We start from the raw sequence: 19,827 nt of genomic DNA, 5'->3' as shown, positions 1-19,827 counted from the left end.
CCAGACCTGCTATCGCAAGGTCCGATCCTCCACCCTGCCTTACGGCATCTAAATTTGACGGCCTGGAAGCTGAATCCCTGATTCTCAGGGGTAGAGGTCTGTCTCAGAAAGTAGTCTCTACCCTAATCAGAGCCAGGAAACCGGTCTCTAGGGTGATTTATTACAGGGTCTGGAAGGCCTATGTAGGCTGGTGTGAGTCCAAGCGATGGCTTTTCTCGCAAATTTACCATCGATAGAGTATTAAGTTTTCTCCAGCTAGGAGTGGATAAAGGATTGGCATTAAGCACAATCAAAGGACAGATTTCTGCTCTGTCAGTGTGGTTTCAGCGGCCGCTGGCCACCCACTCGCTGGTTAAGACCTTCCTTCAAGGGGTCTTACGTATTAGACCTCCAGTTAAATCCCCGCTTTGTCCGTGGGATTTAAATCTTGTTCTGTCAAGTTTACAGAAACAACCGTTTGAGCCGTTGGCTGAAATTCCTTTGGTTCTACTGACAAGGAAGTTAGTATTTTTGGTTGCCATAGTTTCCGCAAGAAGAGTTTCGGAGCTAGCGGCCTTATCCTGTAAGGAACCATATCTTGTTTTTCATAAGGACAGGGTCGTTCTCCGCCCTCATCCTTCCTTCCTACCGAAGGTCATATCCAGTTTTCATTTGAACCAGGATTTGGTATTACCATCCTTCTTTCCTAAACCTACTTCCAGAAAGGAAGGGTTGCTGCATACCTTGGATATCGTCAGGGCCATGAAGGCCTATCTTAAAGCTACAAAGAAGATCCGGAAAACAGATGTGCTGTTCATTCTACCGGAGGGGCCCAAGAAGGGGCAGGCAGCTGCAAAGTCCACCATTTCTAGGTGGATTAAGCAATTAATCACTCAGGCCTACGGCTTGAAAGGGTTGCCTCCTCCAGTATCATTAAAGGCTCATTCTACTAGAGCCATGGGCGCCTCCTGGGCAGCACACCACCAGATCTCTATGGCTCAAGTTTGCAAGGCGGCAACCCGGTCTTCTGTCCACACGTTTACAAAATTCTACAAGTTGGACGTAAGAAGGAATACTGATACTGCCTTCGGGCAGGCAGTGCTGCAGGCTGCAGTTTGAGACCCTCGGATTCCGGGGGCTCCTCTTTTTTGAGTTAAATTTAAAATTATTTTTCTCAACTAAGTTGGATTTATTATGATTTGAGTATATCTCTAAATTAAATCCTTTTGTCTTGGAGATGTTCTCCCTCCCCTCATTGTAAGCATTGCTTTGGGACATCCCATATAGTAATGAATGCCGCTCTGTGTCCCGTGATGTACGATAAAGAAAAATAGATTTTTAATACAGCTTACCTGTAAAATCTTTTTCTTGGAGTACATCACGGGACACAGAGCTCCCACCCCTCTTTTTTGAGGACCATTTTGGGAGGCATACTGCTTGCTACAAAACTGAGGTACTCCTCCTATGGGAGGGGGTTATATAGGGAGGGGCATTTCCTGTTTGAGATTGCCAGTGTCTACACCTGAAGGTACTCCATATAACCCATATAGTAATGAATGCCGCTCTGTGTCCCGTGATGTACTCCAAGAAAAAGATTTTACAGGTAAGCTGTATTAAAAATCTATTTTTTCTTTTTTAAAGCGTCCCGTCGAGCTCGCGCGCAGAAGCGAAGGCATTCGTGAGTAGCGCCCGCATATGAAAACGGTGTTCAAACCACACAAGTGAAGTATCGCCGCGATCGTTAGAGCGTGAGCAATAATTCTAGCCCTAGACCTTCTCTGTAGCTCAAAAAATGCAACCTATATAAATTTTTAAACGTCGCCTATTGAGATTTTTAAGGGTAAAAGTTTGACGCCATGCCACGAGCGGGCGCAATTTGTAAGCGTGACATGTTTGGTATCATTTTACTCGGCGTAACATTATCTTTCACAATATATAAAAAATATTGGCCCAAATTTATTGTTGTCTTATTTTTTAATTCAAAAAAGTTAATTTTTTCCAACCAAATAGAGCTACAAATTTTAGAAAATACAAACAATTATGTGCCACGTGATCCGTGATAAGAAACCAATATAAATATAGCATAATTCATATAAGATATTAAACTTCATTCAAACATATAACTAAAAAAAAATGATAATATATTGATAATTAATAATTCAACAGTTCGTCAAATGGTTATAAAAAGGATAATATAAAAGTCCTAAACAAATGTGACTTGTCTTGTGATGAATCTTCTCAAAGGAATTCAAGAAATAAGCCTTCACCAACTGAACAATTGGTCACCCAAAGTGCTCAAGTATAAATCCTGCTTACCAGGTGTATTTGACCACTTTACCTAAAAAGTAGGTCTGAATTGAGTTTGGTGGTCTCAGCCCGGCTCCCGGTGGGTGTGCTATGCGAGGTAAGCCTGCGCTTAGTACGCCCGCCCCCCTCCCACAAAAACCACCACACTTACACGCACTCGAAATTGGGTTAACATGCACGCACTTTGACCACGTGGTCTCTAAAAAAAGAGAGGCGAAGGACTAACGGGGCTGGTTGAGCGGGCAAAATCCTCTCACTCCCTTATAGGGAGTCCCTCTGCCCCGTTGGGCTTCAAAGCGGAGCAGGTAGGGCGGGCGGGCTGTGTGGGAGGACCCCCTCACACCCGCCATTGCCACCCGGGGCATGGAGAAAGGTGGCAGATTGCCTCTGGGGGAGGCCTGCCTACTCCCAACTCCTGCAGTCCGGCTCCTCTCTCGAGTACACGCACAAAATACACTTTAAAAAAAAAAAAAAAAATGCCAAATAGCTTGCTTACATGTAAAGTGCCTTAACCCGGCACAGAGGCTGCATGCGTGTCTAGTGGCCGAATGGCATCTTGCGGCTTTTACTCGTAACTGGCGTGCATTCCACCTCGCCCCGCACACAGACCAAAGGGACTGGAAGTGGCGTGACCAAGGCTCGTCTTGACGTACGCTTGGTAAGATTTTACGTCATCAGGAAGCGTTCCATAGTCTTATATGAATTATGTTATATTTATATTGGTTTCTTATCACGTATCATGTGGCACATAATTGCTTGTTCTTTTATTGTCTGTGAGCTTTGCGTTTCCTGTTTAAGGTAATTTGTGCCACATTTTCTTGCGTTTCCAGAAAATGTAGGTAACAAGCTCTGTTTTTCATTACAGGAACCAATGAAATCTGATAATGTCACCGTCCGTTTCTCAGTGGAAGAGTTGGAGTCATTTGAAGAAAGACAAAACAAATCTTGTAAAAATGAACCGACTGAAATCCACCAGACCCCAACCTTAGTGGGTAAGAAGATTTACTGACAGTTAGCCTGGTGAAGATAAGGTAGCTGTATTTATTGGTTTGGTCTAGGGCCGAAACAACTAATTGATTATGAAATTAATCGATTACAATTTTCATAATCTATTAATCGGCCAGTAACATAATGGGGTTAAAAAAAACAAAATTTAGCCCTTTATAGTACAAAAAAGCAAATGGCTACTGTAAATATTACTTTCACTGTCCCACAGTAAAAAAATTAACCCCTTACAGTAGTGATTATTTGCTCTTTTTTGTACTTATTTTTGTTTTTTTAACCCCATTATGTTACTAAACATCTCAGTCCTGGGTCACACCTTTGTTTTTTGGTGTTTTTTGCAGAAACACACTACAGTTCATTTACATGTTTTCCTATGGGACACACACGTTTACATCCATGATTTTTTTTCAGCTGCTGCTTATTTGGAAAGGGCAAGGACTTTTTAACGCAAAACGGTGCTATTTTGTGTTTTTTGGTTTAATATACTTCAATGGAGAAGCTGCAGAAAAGTATGTAATGCGTTTTTGCGGCAATTTGTGTTTTGTAATCTGCCCAACAACAAATTGGCCCAAAAAAAATTAAAATGCTATTTTTTTTTTTAGGCTATTATCCGATTAATCGAAACAATAATCGGCCAACTAATCGATTATGAAAATAATCGTTAGTTGCAGCCCTAGTTTGGTCTGCTGGCTAATTTAAAGAGTATATCCAAGCATTACCCATATTTACCCTAAACTTGCCTGTCTCCCACTAGAACATGTTCCAGCATTATTTTGTTTTCTTTTACATGGTTCACGCAGCAAAAAAAATAAAAACTTTTATTACTCACTGTGACTTCTTTACCAGGTTTATAGGATGTTTTCAGGGAAAGCTGCTGGGAGGTTAGCAGTAGGCGAACCCCCACAACTACATCTCCCAAGGTGCCTTCCCTTACACAGTGTGTGGGCATGTCCTGTAAACTTTTTAAGGGAGCAGCATTGTTTTGCTTGGAATGCATGTGGATTGAGGGAGTGGGAGAGTTCTGTAGTCCAGCAGGCAGGGCTGGCAATGTTGGTTGTGATTTCAGTGCTAAAAAAAGGCATTATGTTGCAAGCCCAAACAGGATGTTAGGAGCACACTGTATATACTGCAAATCAACAGGTATTTGATATACTTAAAGGGGTTGTTAAAAATGTTTTTTTTTTCACCTTAATGCATCCTATGCATTAAGGTGAAAAAACTTCTGTCACTGACCGGCTCCCCAGCCCCCCTAGTTTCTTTATCGTTACATCACGGGACACAGAGCGGCATTCATTACTATATGGGTTATATGGAGTACCTTCAGGTGATGGACACTGGCAATCTCAAACAGGAAATGCCCCTCCCTATATAACCCCCTCCCATAGGAGGAGTACCTCAGTTTTTACGCCAGTGTCTTAGGTGTTGGTCATGGTTTAGCTTGCCTCCGCATCCTTGGGATTAGGTGAGCTAACCGGTTCTGTCCAAAGGCCTCAGCGCTAAAGTGGTCAGTAACCGGACCCCAAACCCTTGGGGTATAGCCCATAATGCTTTTCTTTTTAGAGAGCTGGACCCTGGGCCCAGAACTTAGAAACCTTTGGGTGCCTAATGTTTCTGTTGCCAGAGTGCTATATGGGCCCAGGACAGTGGATCCTTCATAGGATCCCAGGGCCTGAAGGTCTAGACATCCCCACGGAGATGGGGGAAGATTGGGCCTCTTGCTTGGCAAAGTCCTGCGGCATGGAGCAGGTAAGTGAGGGGAAAACTTGCGGAACTTGGTTCTTAGCAGGTTTTTTTCTGGGGGGTCACAGGGGACATGCCTAAAGTTATGCGCTGCATCTGGCAAACTAGTCACATATCTTAATGATAGGATGGCTCTATGTGTATTATTCCCCATAAGAAGTGACCTCCCTTGTAGTGTTGGAAAAGCATTGAGTGGGGCCTGTGTGATATAAAGTGTATGTGTGTGTCAGAGAGCTGTGCTTACCTGCAAGCCTCCAGGCGATGCTCCATCAGTCTTCCTCCTCTGAGCCTGCAAGCAGGCATAACGCTGACCTCCTCGTGGTTCCAGCTGGAGCAGAGAGGCTCCCTTCCCCCCAACCCCCCCCCCCCTATCGGCGGGCGCGCGCGCATTCACGTGTTATAGGCGCAATTCGCGCCGTTTAGCTGAGGGGGGAAGGGCGGGTCAGTGGCTTAAGGAAGGGGCGGCCCTTCCTTTTTCGTTCCAAACAGCTCATTCGATACATTGGAACTGGGGAGGAAAGACCAGAGCGGCAGCACGGGGCGCCGAGGACACACAGTGGCCAAAAAGGATATTGCAGTCTTCAGAAGACTGTTTTCAAGCCTAGAAATAGGCTGTTTCTTTTCCATCTCATAGTTTTTCTTTGCAATACTACGCAGGGGGACAAAATGTTTTTTCTTTCCTGGATTTGAAAAAAAAAAAAAGAAAAAGATTGAAAAAAAAAAAAAAAAAAGTCATTTTTTATCCCCCAAACAGGTGTTTGGGCAATTAACTATTTATAGTTCCAAGTACCAATAAGCTAGCAGGTGTACCTTGGTATTGTACCATGGCATCCGGGTCAGAGGGTACAAGAGGTGGGGATTCCCCCAGAGAGTCTGAGGTCTCGGACAAAGTTATGCCGCTGCTTTCCCCACAGGGAGCCTTGGGGCCATTGGGATCTGGGGCTAGAGCTGGCGTGGGTCAGTCCAACCCTAAGATAGTCACGGACGAGGTATTACTCACCTCTTTAAAGGAGATGGAGAAAAGAATGGGAAAAATGATAGCCACAGCTATGCGGGGCAGTAAACGGATTAGATCTCCGTCGCCCGAGCGCGGACCCTCAGAAGAGGAAGTCCTTTCCTCAGGGGAATTGGACGACCTCTTGGACAAGGACCAAGTAGGTTCAGGGATCGAAGATCCGGATACAGAGGAGTCTGGAGCAGTCTCCCAAGGGGAGAGCTGGTGGATTCAAGCCTTAACGGACTTGGTCCATAATGCATTCAACTTGCCAGTACCAGATCTCCAGGTATCGACGGTTTCAGCTTTGGGCTCACTGAGGGCGCCTCAAAGCAATGCAGTGTTTCCGATCCACCCTCTACTAGAGGGAGTTTTGTTCCAAGATTGGAACAAGCCAGATAAAATCTTCTTACCACCTAAAAGATTCTCTGCCCTATATCCTATGGAAGATAAATTTTCCAAGAAATGGGCTACTCCTGCAGTGGACGCAGCCATCTCATGTATTAACAAATCGTTAACATGCCCTGTAGAAAACATACAGGTATTCAAGGATCCAGTTGATAAACGCTTGGAAGCACTACTTAAGAACTCCTTCACTACTGCAGGGGCAGTAGTACAGCCAGCTGTGGCTGCGATTGGGGTTGCTCAAGCATTATCGGATCAAATTAAGCAGATGCTTAAACTTATTCCTGCCCAGCAGGCAGAAGAATTTTCGGATGTCCCTAAGGCCATATGTTTTACGGTAGACGCAATTAAGGATTCTATCCAGCAAGCGTCACGTTTATCGTTATCCCTTATCCACATGAGAAGACTCTTATGGTTAAAAAGCTGGGAGGCCGAGCCCCCATGCAAGAAGCTCCTGGTAGGGTTCCCCTTCCATGGAGGACGACTCTTCGGAGAAGACCTAGATAAATACATTCAGACCATTTCAAACGGCAAAAGTACTCTCTTGCCAACTAAGAAGAAGTTTCAGGGGCCTGCGTTTAAACGACAGTACTCCCCTGGGCAGGGGCCCTCTAATGCCAAACAGTATCGACGGCCTCCTGCGAAAGCAAACTTCGGCTTCAACAGCAAGTCACAAGGACAGGCTGCTAGAGGCAGAAAGCAGTGGTTTCGCAAACCAGCAAAACCAGCCCCCAAGCCGACCTTATGAAGGGGCGCCCCCACCCACGAAGGTGGGGGGAGGGCTGCGACTCTTTTCAGAGGTCTGGGAAGCCAGCATTCCCGACGAGTGGGTACGGTCTTCCGTGGCCACGGGCTACAAATTAGATTTCCTAAAGTTTCCTCCTCCTCATTTTCAGGCGTCGAGGATTCCAAACGATCCGGAGAAGGGAGCCGCATTAATGTCGGCATTAAATCATCTACTTTCCCAGGAAGTAATAGTAGAGGTACCAGTCCTGGAACAGGGACTGGGTTTCTACTCCAACCTATTCATCATCCCAAAGTCCAATGGAGATGTCAGGCCAATTTTGGACCTAAAGATGGTAAATGCATACCTAAAAGTCCGCTCATTTCGGATGGAATCCGTGCGGTCAGCAGCTGCCACACTCCAAAAGGACGACTTCATGGCGTCCATAGACATAAAGGATGCCTACCTTCATGTTCCAATTTATCAGCCACATCAAAGATATCTACGCTTCATGGTGGCTTCGCGTCATTTCCAATTCGTGGCGCTTCCCTTCGGGTTGGCTACGGCCCCCCGGGTGTTCACGAAGGTCCTAGCTCCAATCCTAGCCAAGCTAAGGATCCAAGGGGTCACGATCCTAGCATACCTGGACGACCTCCTAGTCATAGATCACTCGTCTCCCGGCTTGGAGCGAGCAGTGGCCCTCACGGTCCAATACCTCGAGAAGTTCGGCTGGGTCCTAAATCGAGAAAAGTCAGCTTTCCTGCCCACAAGGCAGTTGGAATATCTCGGCATGAGATTAGACACAGAACAACAAGGAGTGTTTCTACCTCTGAGGAAGGTCAAAGCCATCAAGGAATTAATCCTACTGGTTCTAAGCAAGAAGGAACTGACTATTCGCCTATGTATGAGGTTACTAGGCAAGATGGTGGCCACATTCGAGGCGGTACCATACGCCCAGAGCCACACTCGCATCCTGCAGACAGCCATCCTGTCAGCATGGAGCAGAAGGCCACAGGCCTTGGATATCCCGTTGCCGCTCTCATCAAGAGTCCGACAAAGTCTGTGTTGGTGGTTAGACCCTCAGAATCTACTGAAGGGGAAGTCTTTCAGCCCAGTGGCTTGGAAGATAGTGACCACAGACGCCAGCCTGACGGGCTGGGGAGCAATTTTGGATGGTTGCACTCGCCAAGGTACTTGGGCAAAGCCAGAGAAGCAGTTGCCCATCAACATCTTGGAGCTCAGAGCTGTTCGACTAGCCCTCAGGGCTTGGACGTCAAAATTGCAGGGGTTCCCGGTGAGAATTCAATCAGACAATGCCACGGCCGTGGCATACATAAATCACCAAGGGGGAACCAGGAGTCAAGCCGCTCAGAGAGAGGTGAGCTTGATTCTCCTATGGGCAGAGGCTCATGTGCCCTGCATATCGGCAATATTCATTCCAGGAGTGGACAACTTTCAGGCGGACTTCTTAAGCCGCCAGACTCTATTGCCGGGGGAATGGTCTCTGCATCCACAAATCTTTCAAGCACTCTGCCAAAGATGGGGAGTGCCGGACGTGGATATCATGGCATCGAGACTCAACAAGAAGCTAGACAGGTTCATGTCCCGCTCAAGGGATCCGATGGCCTGCGGAACCGATGCGTTGGTTTGCCCTTGGCATCAGTTCAAACTTCTTTATGCGTTTCCCCCGCTCCAGTTACTACCCCGCCTGCTGCGCAGGATCCGGGTGGAGCACATACCAGTCATCCTGGTAGCTCCAGCATGGCCCAGAAGGGCATGGTACTCACTAATCCTAAGGATGGTAGTGGGAGACCCTTGGACTCTTCCTCTACGGCCAGACCTGCTATCGCAAGGTCCGATCCTCCACCCGCTGGCCACCCACTCGCTGGTTAAGACCTTCCTTCAAGGGGTCTTACGTATTAAACCTCCAGTTAAATCCCCGCTTTGTCCGTGGGATTTAAATCTTGTTCTGTCAAGTTTACAGAAACAACCGTTTGAGCCGTTGGCTGAAATTCCTTTGGTTTTACTGACAAGGAAGTTAGTATTTTTGGTCGCCATAGTTTCCGCAAGAAGAGTATCGGAACTGGCGGCCTTATCCTGGTAGGAACCATATCTTATTTTTCATAAGGACAGGGTCGTTCTCCGCCCTCATCCTTCCTTCCTACCGAAGGTTATATCCAGTTTTCATTTGAACCAGGATTTGGTATTACCATCCTTCTTCCCTAAACCTACTTCCAGAAGGGAAGGGTTGCTGCATACCTTGGATATTGTCAGGGCCATGAAGGCCTATCTTAAAGCTACAAAGAAGATCCGGAAAACAGATGTGCTGTTCATTTTACCGGATGGGCCCAAGAAGGGGCAGGCAGCTGCAAAGTCCACCATTTCTAGGTGGATTAAGCAATTAATCACTCAGGCCTACGGCTTGAAAGGGTTGCCTCCTCCAGTATCATTAAGGGCTCATTCTACTAGGGCCATGGGTGCCTCCTGGGCAGCACACCACCAGATCTCTATGGCTCAAGTTTGCAAGGCGGCAACCTGGTCTTCTGTCCACACGTTTACAAAATTCTACCAGTTGGACGTAAGAAGGAATTCTGATACAGCCTTTGGGCAGGCAGTGCTGCAGGCTGCAGTTTGAGACCCTCGGATTCCGGGGGCTCCTCTTTTTTGAGTTAAATTTAAAATTTAAGATTATTTTTCTCAACTAAGTTGGATTTATTATGATTTGAGTATTTCTCTAAATTAAATCCTTTTGTCTTGGAGATGTTCTCCCTCCCCTCATTGTAAGCATTGCTTTGGGACATCCCATATAGTAATGAATGCCGCTCTGTGTCCCGTGATGTAACGATAAAGAAAAATAGATTTTTAATACAGCTTACCTGTAAAATCTTTTTCTTGGAGTACATCACGGGACACAGAGCTCCCACCCCTCTTTTGAGGACCATTTTGGGAGGCATACTGCTTGCTACAAAACTGAGGTACTCCTCCTATGGGAGGGGGTTATATAGGGAGGGGCATTTCCTGTTTGAGATTGCCAGTGTCCATCACCTGAAGGTACTCCATATAACCCATATAGTAATGAATGCCGCTCTGTATCCCGTGATGTACTCCAAGAAAAAGATTTTAAGCTGTATTAAAAATCTCTTTTTTCCTCACCTGAGTCCAGTATTCCCCCGCCGGAGACGCGTTCATCTCCTCTGCCAGTTTTTTTGGCTCTTGATTGGATAGATTGATAGCAGTGCAGCCATTGGATCCCGCTGCTGTCAATCAAATCCAATGACCGGGTGGCTGTCTATGAACGCTGAATGCTGGACTCGGGAGTGCGCCCACAAGTTAGACAGGTTATATGATGTAGGGAGGCGCTACCAGCGCCGCCAGGGGACCCCAGAAGTCCAAAATCATGGCCACTCTGTGCCAAACTAACTGCACAGTGAAGGTAAGTATATGTATGTTTGTTGAAATAACAACAAAACCTTTATAATCCACTTTAAGGGAGTTAAACATGGAATTGTGCATACATTACAGAGATGTGCTTATTTATTTTACTCTGACAAACATTTTTGTAAGTTGTCTTAAATACCTTAAAGGGGTTGTAAAGGTTCGTCTTTTATTTTCTAAATTGGTTCCTTTAAGCTATTGCATTGTTGGTTCACTTACCTTTTCCTTCGATTTCCCTTCGAATTTTTTTTTTCATTGTCTGAATTTCTCACTTCCTGTTTCTCCTCAGTAAGCTTTCCACCATCATCCGAGCGGTGGAAAGTCATTTAGAACAGCTTACTGAACACCTTACTGAGGAGGAACAGGAAGTGAGAAATTCAGACAAAGAAAACAAAGAAAAAAAAACATTTAGAAGGGAAATCGAAGGAAAAGGTTAGTGAACCAACAATGCACTAGCTTAAAGGAACCTATTTAGAAAATAAAAAACAAACCTTTACAACCCCTTTAATCTCATATGCAATATATAGCATAGGATTATGACAACCCACCATAACCCATCAAGGCATGGACTGCACTAGACCTCGGAAGGTATGTTGTGGTATCTGCCGATACTTATCCGAACTAGAATGAACTATTTCAGCAATTTGAGCTACAGTAGCTCTTCTTTTGGAATGGACCACACAAGCCAGCCTTTCCTTTCCATGTGCATTAATGAGCCTTGGCTGCCCCTAACCCTGTTGCTGATTCACCATTCACCATTTTTTTGACCATTTTTGGTAGGTTCTGACCACTGCAGACTGGGAACATCCCAAAAGAGCTGCAGTTTTGGAGTTACCCTGACCCAGTCATCTAGCCATTACAGTTTGACCTTTTGTCAAAGTCGCTCAAATCCCTATACTTGACCATATTTCTTCTGCTCTCAACACAATAACTTCAGGGACAACCTGTTCATTTGCTTCCGAACATATCCCACCACTTTCAGGTGCATTTGTAAGGTAGTAATCAATGTTATTCACTTTAACCATAAGTGGGCACAATGTTATGGCTGATGGGAGTCAGATTTGTCCTTGATAGGTTAGTCTTTTAATAACAGAATTTCTTTGACTTGGCAAAATTGCAACCATGTCCATACATCCACATTGCTTTATCTTGACAAATAATCGAGCTTTTGACATTTGATGGGCTAATTACTAATGCCTTATAAGGGGACAGCTCAAACATTGGGGTTATATATTACAGCATTGTAAATTGGATGTGCAGTAACCCATAGAAACCTATTAGAAATCATGTAGCTCTGCTAATCTGAATACAGCATGCTGTAATCTGGTTACTGAAATTTGCATATTTATGATGTTCATTGCTTGTGGAATTACCTGCTAATGAATTTGACATATAATTCCTATCTTTTTACTAACAGGTTATATCTATGTAAAGCCAGAGATTATGTCCCGTATTCACCAAGGAGAAGAATTATGTGTAAAGAGCAATTTGTATTCTCAGAAGAGGAACTGCAGAATGGGTCCTTCCACAAGTGAGTATTCTTAACGTGCAAGTCCACCTTAACGCTAAAATCCCTGCATCTACAGACATCCACATTCTAACACTAACTCTGTAAAGAAGAAATCAGTATACATACCTGTTCTGAAGCCGATCCGGTCTCCGGCGACGGAAGCTCTGCAGAGGACACAGTTGACAATGGCTGTAAAATGAATGGGGAGTGACTTCACCCATAGACTTACTATGGGGCTTCCGTTGTCGGCTGTGTCCTCTGCACCCGCCTACACAGCGACGCTGCAGCTGACAGCTCAGCGTCGGATCGGCTTAAAAAAAGGTATGTATACTGATTTCTTCTTTACACTGCTAGATAGGTTAGTGTTAGATTATGGATGTCTGTAGATGCAGGGATTTTAGTGTTGGGGTGGACTTCTACTTTGATGGATGTGTCTGCACAAGTATCAAATCAAGTAAATATGTATGGGGTCACTCAGGGAAGCAAATGGAGGATGCCATTGTGGAATTAAACTATGCACTTGAATTTGTTAAAAAAATGTATTAAAACTATATCAAGTTTTAATTCTTTTAACAATGTGCGTGTGAGTTAGACTGCTTGAGTAAGTAATCTGTTGTCATTTTTTTTTTTTTTTTTTTATTATGTTTACATTCACAGTAAGCATATCCTCTGATTTCACTGTATACATTTTAGCCAAAATGGAAGAACTGTTTAGATACATTCAAAGTATTAATTTCCATCAGCGCTTCATTTGTCTTAAAGCGGAGTTCTACCCAAAAGTGGAACTTTCACTCGTTGTATTCCTCCCCCCTTCAGTGCCACATTTGGCACCTTTGGGGGGGACAACATACCTGTCTAATACAGGTATACTGTTCCCACTTCTGGAAGTCTCAGCCGCGGGTATTGACGTTACTGCCTGGGCTCCCTCCTCCTTCCCCGGCCGCTGAGCCAGTAGGAGAGAGGAGCGGAGCCTTACTGTTGGGTTCCCTTACTCGCAATGGAGGCGGCATGCACCCGACAGTTGATGAAAACATCAGCTGCAGTGTCGACATCGCTGGACTCCAGGACAGGTAAGTGTTTTATTAAAAGTCAGCAGCTGCAGTATGCACAGCTGCTGGCTTTTAATTTTTGCAGCGATGGGCAGACCTCCGCTTTAAGACATTTAACATCAAATATTTTGGGGTTTCTGATATAGAACTTCCTACATGCTTGTTAGCAGCCTGTGTAGCAGATCAATCCAGATGGTTCCTTCTCAGATAATTAACTTTTCCACAAGACCAAATCATACATAGGTTGGATTAACAGGTAAGATTGTAAAAAGAGAAAAAGATTTAGACCAGACCATAAATGGTTCAGGCAAATCCTGGTGCTTGCAAGTACCTTTGCACACGTCCCTGCAGAGCCACTTTGGATCCTAGGCCCAGGCTGCTTGTTTAGATTAAAGCCAAACACTAGGAAAACTAGAACTATTCCCTTGCAATGGGGCTGCGCCTGCACTGCAGGGGTTGCTTGTTTGTTTATGTCTACGGTATGGTGAAACTATTTAACTTGCCTGATCCTAGCTCCCCAAGCAGATAGCTCTTCCCCATGCTCCAGCAGTGAACTGCCCCTTGACTAGCTCACATCCAGTGCAGAGCTATTGAGACTGAATTGGTCTTAATAACTTCAGAGGACATTGGACCACCAGAGAATAAGGAGAAGATGCTATGGGGATCAGTCTAGAAGCTTGGAGGAGCTTGAGAATTGTGTATGTAAAAATCCAAATCCCCTAGACCTCAATGAGCAGTTGACCAAACAGTGCAGGTAGTGCCCCACTGCAAGGGAGAAGATTTTTTTAATTTTTTTCCCCACGGTACAGCACACAGCAGCCTCGGGAGAGAAGCCGTGCTCACAGGAAAGTCTCATTAGTTTTTTTTCTTATACTCCATGCCGATAACGTCTGCATGGAGGAAGCTGAATAGAGGGATGTCAGTGCAGGTAGTTGTTTGCGGCACATAAGACATTAGAAGCCAGTGCGATCTTGGGTCCTGACTCAGTTGGCCTTTGGACAGTCAGTATACAATGCTCGTTTTTAATCTCTGTAATGAGGATCCCATTGATGCGGCAAGAGGCTTTCAGTGCGGTGGAGGGCACATGTTTATGTTGGAATTTTCAGTACTTTCCATGCAATTTGGTGGTTTTGGAGTGCACCATTACATAATAGAAGAAATGTACTTTTATTTCACTTTTTTCTGAACCTTTTCATGTTATATTTGTTTGTGACACATTGATCATTGATTTTTTTTTTTTTTTTTTTATCTAGTTATTTATATTCCTGCAGGATTTAAATTGGCATTGAAATTTTGCATGTTTTCACACATATATTTATCAAAAACGTTTGCACTGTATTGAATTGGGTTGCACTGATACCATTTGTTTTATTGGCAAGCAGGAGTATAGATACTTTTGGTCAAGTTCTAGCCGATACTGTGTACTGATACTTTGCAGTGCGATTTACATCAATACAAACAAATTGGCGCAAATTGCACTGAAAATAAATGTGTAAAGGGATTAAAGTGCCATTTAGTCAGTTTAAACAGTTTAAATGTTAAAACTCACAGTACATATCTGTAGAAAATCGGGGCCGAATGAGGTGCTTCATAGGGCTGGAGGTGACGTTCTGAGACCCCGTGAGTATAGGGCAGAAGTGATGTCAGCTTGGAGGCGGACTGCCTCTACATCTCCTCCAGCTCTGTGAGCACCCTGATTTCATTCCAGATATGTACTGTGAGTAGACGCACACCAGCAGGAGAAATTGCATGTGATTCAGAATCGCACAGCATTCCTGTTCAAAATGCATGTGATTCTTTGCAGTGCGATTTGCACCCATTCATTTTGTATTGATGCAAGTCGCACTGCAAAGTATTGGGATAATTTTGTGATATAGTTCCAGGGAAGCAGTAATCCACCGAATAGGTTATTTCTATAATGTCCTCTGATGTTCTGTCCTGGAAGATGAAATGAGAAAATTATAGTTAGCATGGACTCCCACCCTATATTCTGTGTTGTATTGGGGTATTATGTTATTCCATTAGTTACCTTTGGTTCTTCCTTACTACTGAGGACACTAGGTAACTGTGCTCCTTTTTTTTTTTTTTTTGATTGCGAATTTGTTTCCTGTTTTAGGTGGTGAAGTCACTCTCTCATGTGCTGTCCTGTAACATAAATGGTAATGGAGTTACCAAGTAACTAACTCTAGTTTTACAGTCATTGCGATAGAAGTAGAATAATAATAATAATTTAAAAAAAAAGGATTTTTTACATGCACATGATTAAATGATTGAAGTCGGCACAGTTTAACCTCATTCAATAAGCTAACTGGTCTTTATAATTGCAAAGTGAATTTCCATTTAGCTTAATTAATGAAGTGAAGTTTTACTGCCTTCAGTCATCCAGTCATATGTGAGCAAAAAGCCTTTGTCTTAATTGTCCATGCACATGATTGGATATTCTTTGCAAAGTGCATTTTCACTTAGCTTTGTAAAATAAGATAAAGCTAAATGAAATTTTAAGCTGGCCATAAATGGATAGAAATGCAGCCAGTTCAGCAATGACCAGTCAAATTTCGATCCCTCTGACAGTTTTCACTCAATTTTTCTGTGACGTTCCCACTTGACAGGTGTCGATTCAACTTTTGTCTAATAAGATGTTGGAAAATTTTTATTTGATAAGTGACTGCAGCTCTGATCAGTAAATTACCCTTGTCTGGATAGGAAATAACATTTAAAAAAGTGGCCCAACTACGGCCAGCTTTACTTGGCAAAGTAAATATACCTTACTCTTGCAATTTGCAACACATTGGAGCTGAATTAGTAAAAGAGTTTCAGCCCAATTTGTTTTTCCTCTGTACCTGTCACCAGAGAAGTTAATTGCTTATTTGAATGTATACTTATTATTGTGTATAGATTTGCCTGTATGTGTAAATATGCCCCTTAGGTCGGCCATAGACGGTTCAAATCTCAGTAGGAACCAGCCAAGATTCAAACCATATACGGGCAGGCTGAATGTACCAAGTTGACCAAAGATCAACTTGGGTACAAACAGCCTGCCGAATTTTACATACGATTATCACTAGCGTTTGGTATAGCCGCTAGCAATAATCACTGTCGTTTCCTGGCATGGATGGCTTCCACTGCCCCCCACCAGGAGAGTACAATGGCTTGGTGGGAGGGATTCCTCTGTCAGCAGTATTTGTGCTGTTGGCAAAACCCATAGTTGCAGGAAAGAAAATCACTCTGTGAATTGGCCTGCCTTAGTTATATATTCTTATTGCCACAATGTCATATACTTTGAGAAAAAGTCTGTGGAAACCAACTAAAAAAGGGAAAACAATTATAGAAAACTCTGCCTTAGTAACTTGATTAACTGACATGATGGACCCAGTTTTAGCACAAATTTATTTTCAATTATTTCCTCCATCAGGTGACAAATCGACAGAAGCAAGTAAAGCACCCAAGGTCCCAAAAGAAGAGAATGAAAATGAAACATTGCTTTGTGAAAGTCCATCAAATTCCAACACCATTTTAAAGAAACAATACATATCAACGCTTGCAATGAAAAATGCAAAGGAAAAATCTATAAAGCATGAAACACAGGAAGAAAAGATAACTGAAACAAGAACACAGAGAGGTCGCCGAAGAAGGAAATACGTGATGAGTGGAAGCACAAATGCCGAAGGAGCTGATGCCACTTTAACGGGCAATAAAGCCAAAGCTAACTCAGAAACAAAAGTGGCTAAGCCAGCTAGATCTTTCCTCTGCTCAGTTTGTGGCAAGTGTTTTACCCAGAATGCCAGTCTGATCATCCATCAGAGAACTCACACAGGTGAAAGACCACATGTGTGCAAAGTATGCAACAAGAGTTTCATTAGTAGTGCTTACCTTGTAATGCACCAGAGAATTCACACTGGAGAGCGTCCGTACGTGTGCACCGAGTGTGGGAAAAGCTTCATAAATAGCTCCAATCTCATCATACATAGGAGAGTGCATACAGGAGAGCGTCCCTATGTCTGTACCGAGTGCAGCAAGAGCTTCCGCCACAGTTCTGATCTCGTTAGGCACCAAAAAGTTCACACAGGAGAACGGCCCTATACCTGCAACGAGTGTGGCAAATGCTTCTTCCGCAGTTCACATCTCATCAGACACAGGAGGGTTCACACCAAAATTTAGAAAATGTCTCCTTTGAATTAATCAGCGTACTATGATTTTACTTCATGCATTGCCAAATATTTAGTTTGACTTAAACGGGCTTAAAGAGTAATTCTAGGCAACTATTAAAATCAATCAAGTGCTAATGCTCTCCAGGAAATGTTACACCTGTGCTACAGTCATAACATTTAATCAGTTTTATCTATGTGAAAGAGTTTGAGCCCAGTAGGGTTGTATTTTGCTGGCTTCTTGCAGGCATATTGGGTGGGGACTGCAGCCGCTTCTCTTGATGCTGTGTTTTACAACCTTCTGCTCAGGCGCTGTTGTGTGTGGGCAAGCCAAGAATGGACTCGGAGTGAAAGGTGATGGAACCTTGGAAAACTCGGCTTGTTTTTGAAAAAATAAATAAAAAGCCAGGTGCTCAAGACGAATGCCAGGATTAGAGGCAATCAGGGGGGCGGGCTGTACCCTTGACTAGCTTAAACCTTTTAAAGATCATGGCTCAATTTTGGATGGACTCTATTTGGTCAACCTCTGGCCTATTGCTTAAAAGCGCCAGGAAAAAAAACTCAAAAGTTAGTAATATATATGCAATATGAACAGTTATGTAATGGAGTTCTGCTTTTTTTTTTTTTGCTTATTTAAATTATTTTTATTTGAATGGAAAAAAAAAAACAATGTTTCAGGAAACAATTTTTTGTTTCTGTGTTTTCAGACTAGTTGTCACTTACAGTGCACTTTAACCCACAGCAGTTTCCATACAATTAAAGGCACAAGTTTACTAGCAATTTTAATCCGGAATCAAGGATCACAGAGGGAAGTTTTCCCTTTTTAATTTATTTTCTCTCCACATCATGTTGTAAAATGTGTAGTACAGGAATTCCATGGGTATTCAGTGAGAAACCACTGTAGCTGAAAAATAATAATTTAAGGTATGTCAGGTCCTAAGCGTTTTTAACTAAACAGTAGGCGTTGAACCTGCTGGCATGCATCCTACAATGAGTAGTTCCTTTTTCATATGCATTAATCAGTCTTCAAAGGTAGAGCTACTAAACACCAATGTGCCAAGGATGTCGATAATTTCCAAAATATGCTGGGTAAAAAGCAGAATTCCTGGTCTTCATAATACTTAAATATTAGAGTGGAAGATTTTACGTAAACACATAACATTCCTTTTTCCTTTAATTTATTCTCTATACAGGTATAACTGATTATCTTTTCCTATTTGGTAACTGGTGATCTTTCCTGATCTTTACCTAATTTTGTCTTTGTAAAAAACTCCATTCATTTTTAACTGGAAATAGTCTAATGCAGCAGATAATAAGCCCTAACTATTACCATATCCCTGTCACTTCGACTATCTCCAGTTGTATATGTAGACAGAAAAATAAAATGGTGGTGATAATTTTTGACTTGCAACGAGTAAAATATTTCATTTCTTGATAACAATGTCTACTGTGTCCAAGTGCAACACACTTCTCTTCTTGTATGAATGCACTCAGGGGAAATAGATGTAAGAAAATATTCTCTATAGTAAATGTTGACAATGTATATAGCTTTGTATAAACTTTTTTTTTTTTTTTTTTCAAAGAATCACAAGTTAAAAGTAAAAAAAAAACACAATAAATTATATTCGCATATAATCATAAAAAGGTATGCTTATTTTGTAAAATGGTTTTAGATCTGAAAATTAGGTGTTTGATTTTGTTACATTCCTGGGTCAGGATGAAAAAATCCACTTAAGTTCTGTAATTTTTAACTTTGGGTAGAGTTTTAAGGCCATAGCTTTGTTGCTATAAAATTCCCCTCTGTGTCCTACCTTTGCACTGCTGCTAGTTACCGGAATTGGTATTGCTCGAAAGGATTTCAGTGAGAAATTCTGCAAAGGCGAGAAAAGAAACACTGGTAACTGTCAGGAGCTTCAGAGTTGGCCCCACTACAACACCAAAACTAGTAGAGATGGTGGCATTGGTGTGTAAAAGAAGACTGCTGGACACATTTTACAAAACTGGATCAAAAGACAAGGACGGTACATTTTTTGCACAGGGTGCCCCTGTCACATTTGACCTGGCAGAATATTGGTTATTTTTATTGAATGAGTAAAGTGGGTCCAATCCCTATACCATGCCCAAGAGTAGAGAGGTCAGCAATACAAAAGCTGGCCATAAATAGTTTGAATCTCAGCTGATTCATCAGTAGATTCAATCCATCTATGGGCAGGCTGAATGTACCCATTCAATTGACGTGGGTACAACCAGCATGTCGGATTTTCAGCATGCAAATAATGCCAGCGGTCTATAGCTGCTAGCAATAATCTTTGTTCATCCAGCAGGGATGTCTCTTATGCCAGCCCCCCCCCTGCGGGAGGGATTCTCCCTTCAATGCTAGCTGTATTAATGGGGAGATCGAGTGATTTTTTTTCCTGCAACCTGTGGTTGCACCATCTATGGCCTACCTAATGTTCAAGCAACATTGTCATTCATTAGAGCCTAATGAGAGAACTAATATGCTTTTTGACATGTCAAATTTCAGGTAAATGGAT

At 43.1% G+C, this 19,827-nt stretch overlaps 1 protein-coding gene across 3 annotated transcripts in view; it reads left to right on the top strand.

Annotated features, from left to right (window-relative positions):
- LOC120927004 (zinc finger protein 22-like) overlaps positions 1-18,903 on the top strand; it is a 43,234-nt gene extending 24,331 nt beyond the window's left edge. For all 3 annotated transcript variants that reach the window (XM_040337380.1, XM_040337379.1, XM_040337382.1), the window contains exons 3-5: positions 3,152-3,278; positions 12,007-12,120; positions 16,561-18,903. In XM_040337380.1, coding sequence (XP_040193314.1) covers positions 3,152-3,278; positions 12,007-12,120; positions 16,561-17,306 — 987 coding nt within the window. In that variant the 3' untranslated portion in view covers positions 17,307-18,903. The remainder of the gene's footprint in view (positions 1-3,151; positions 3,279-12,006; positions 12,121-16,560) is intronic.
- The last annotated feature ends 924 nt before the right edge of the window (positions 18,904-19,827 follow it).

The sequence above is a fragment of the Rana temporaria genome, chromosome 2, assembly GCF_905171775.1.
Source record: "Rana temporaria chromosome 2, aRanTem1.1, whole genome shotgun sequence".
Classification (NCBI taxonomy): Eukaryota; Metazoa; Chordata; class Amphibia; order Anura; family Ranidae; genus Rana; species Rana temporaria.
Note: the sequence above shows the minus strand (reverse complement) of the source record. Positions and strands in the feature narration are given on the sequence as shown.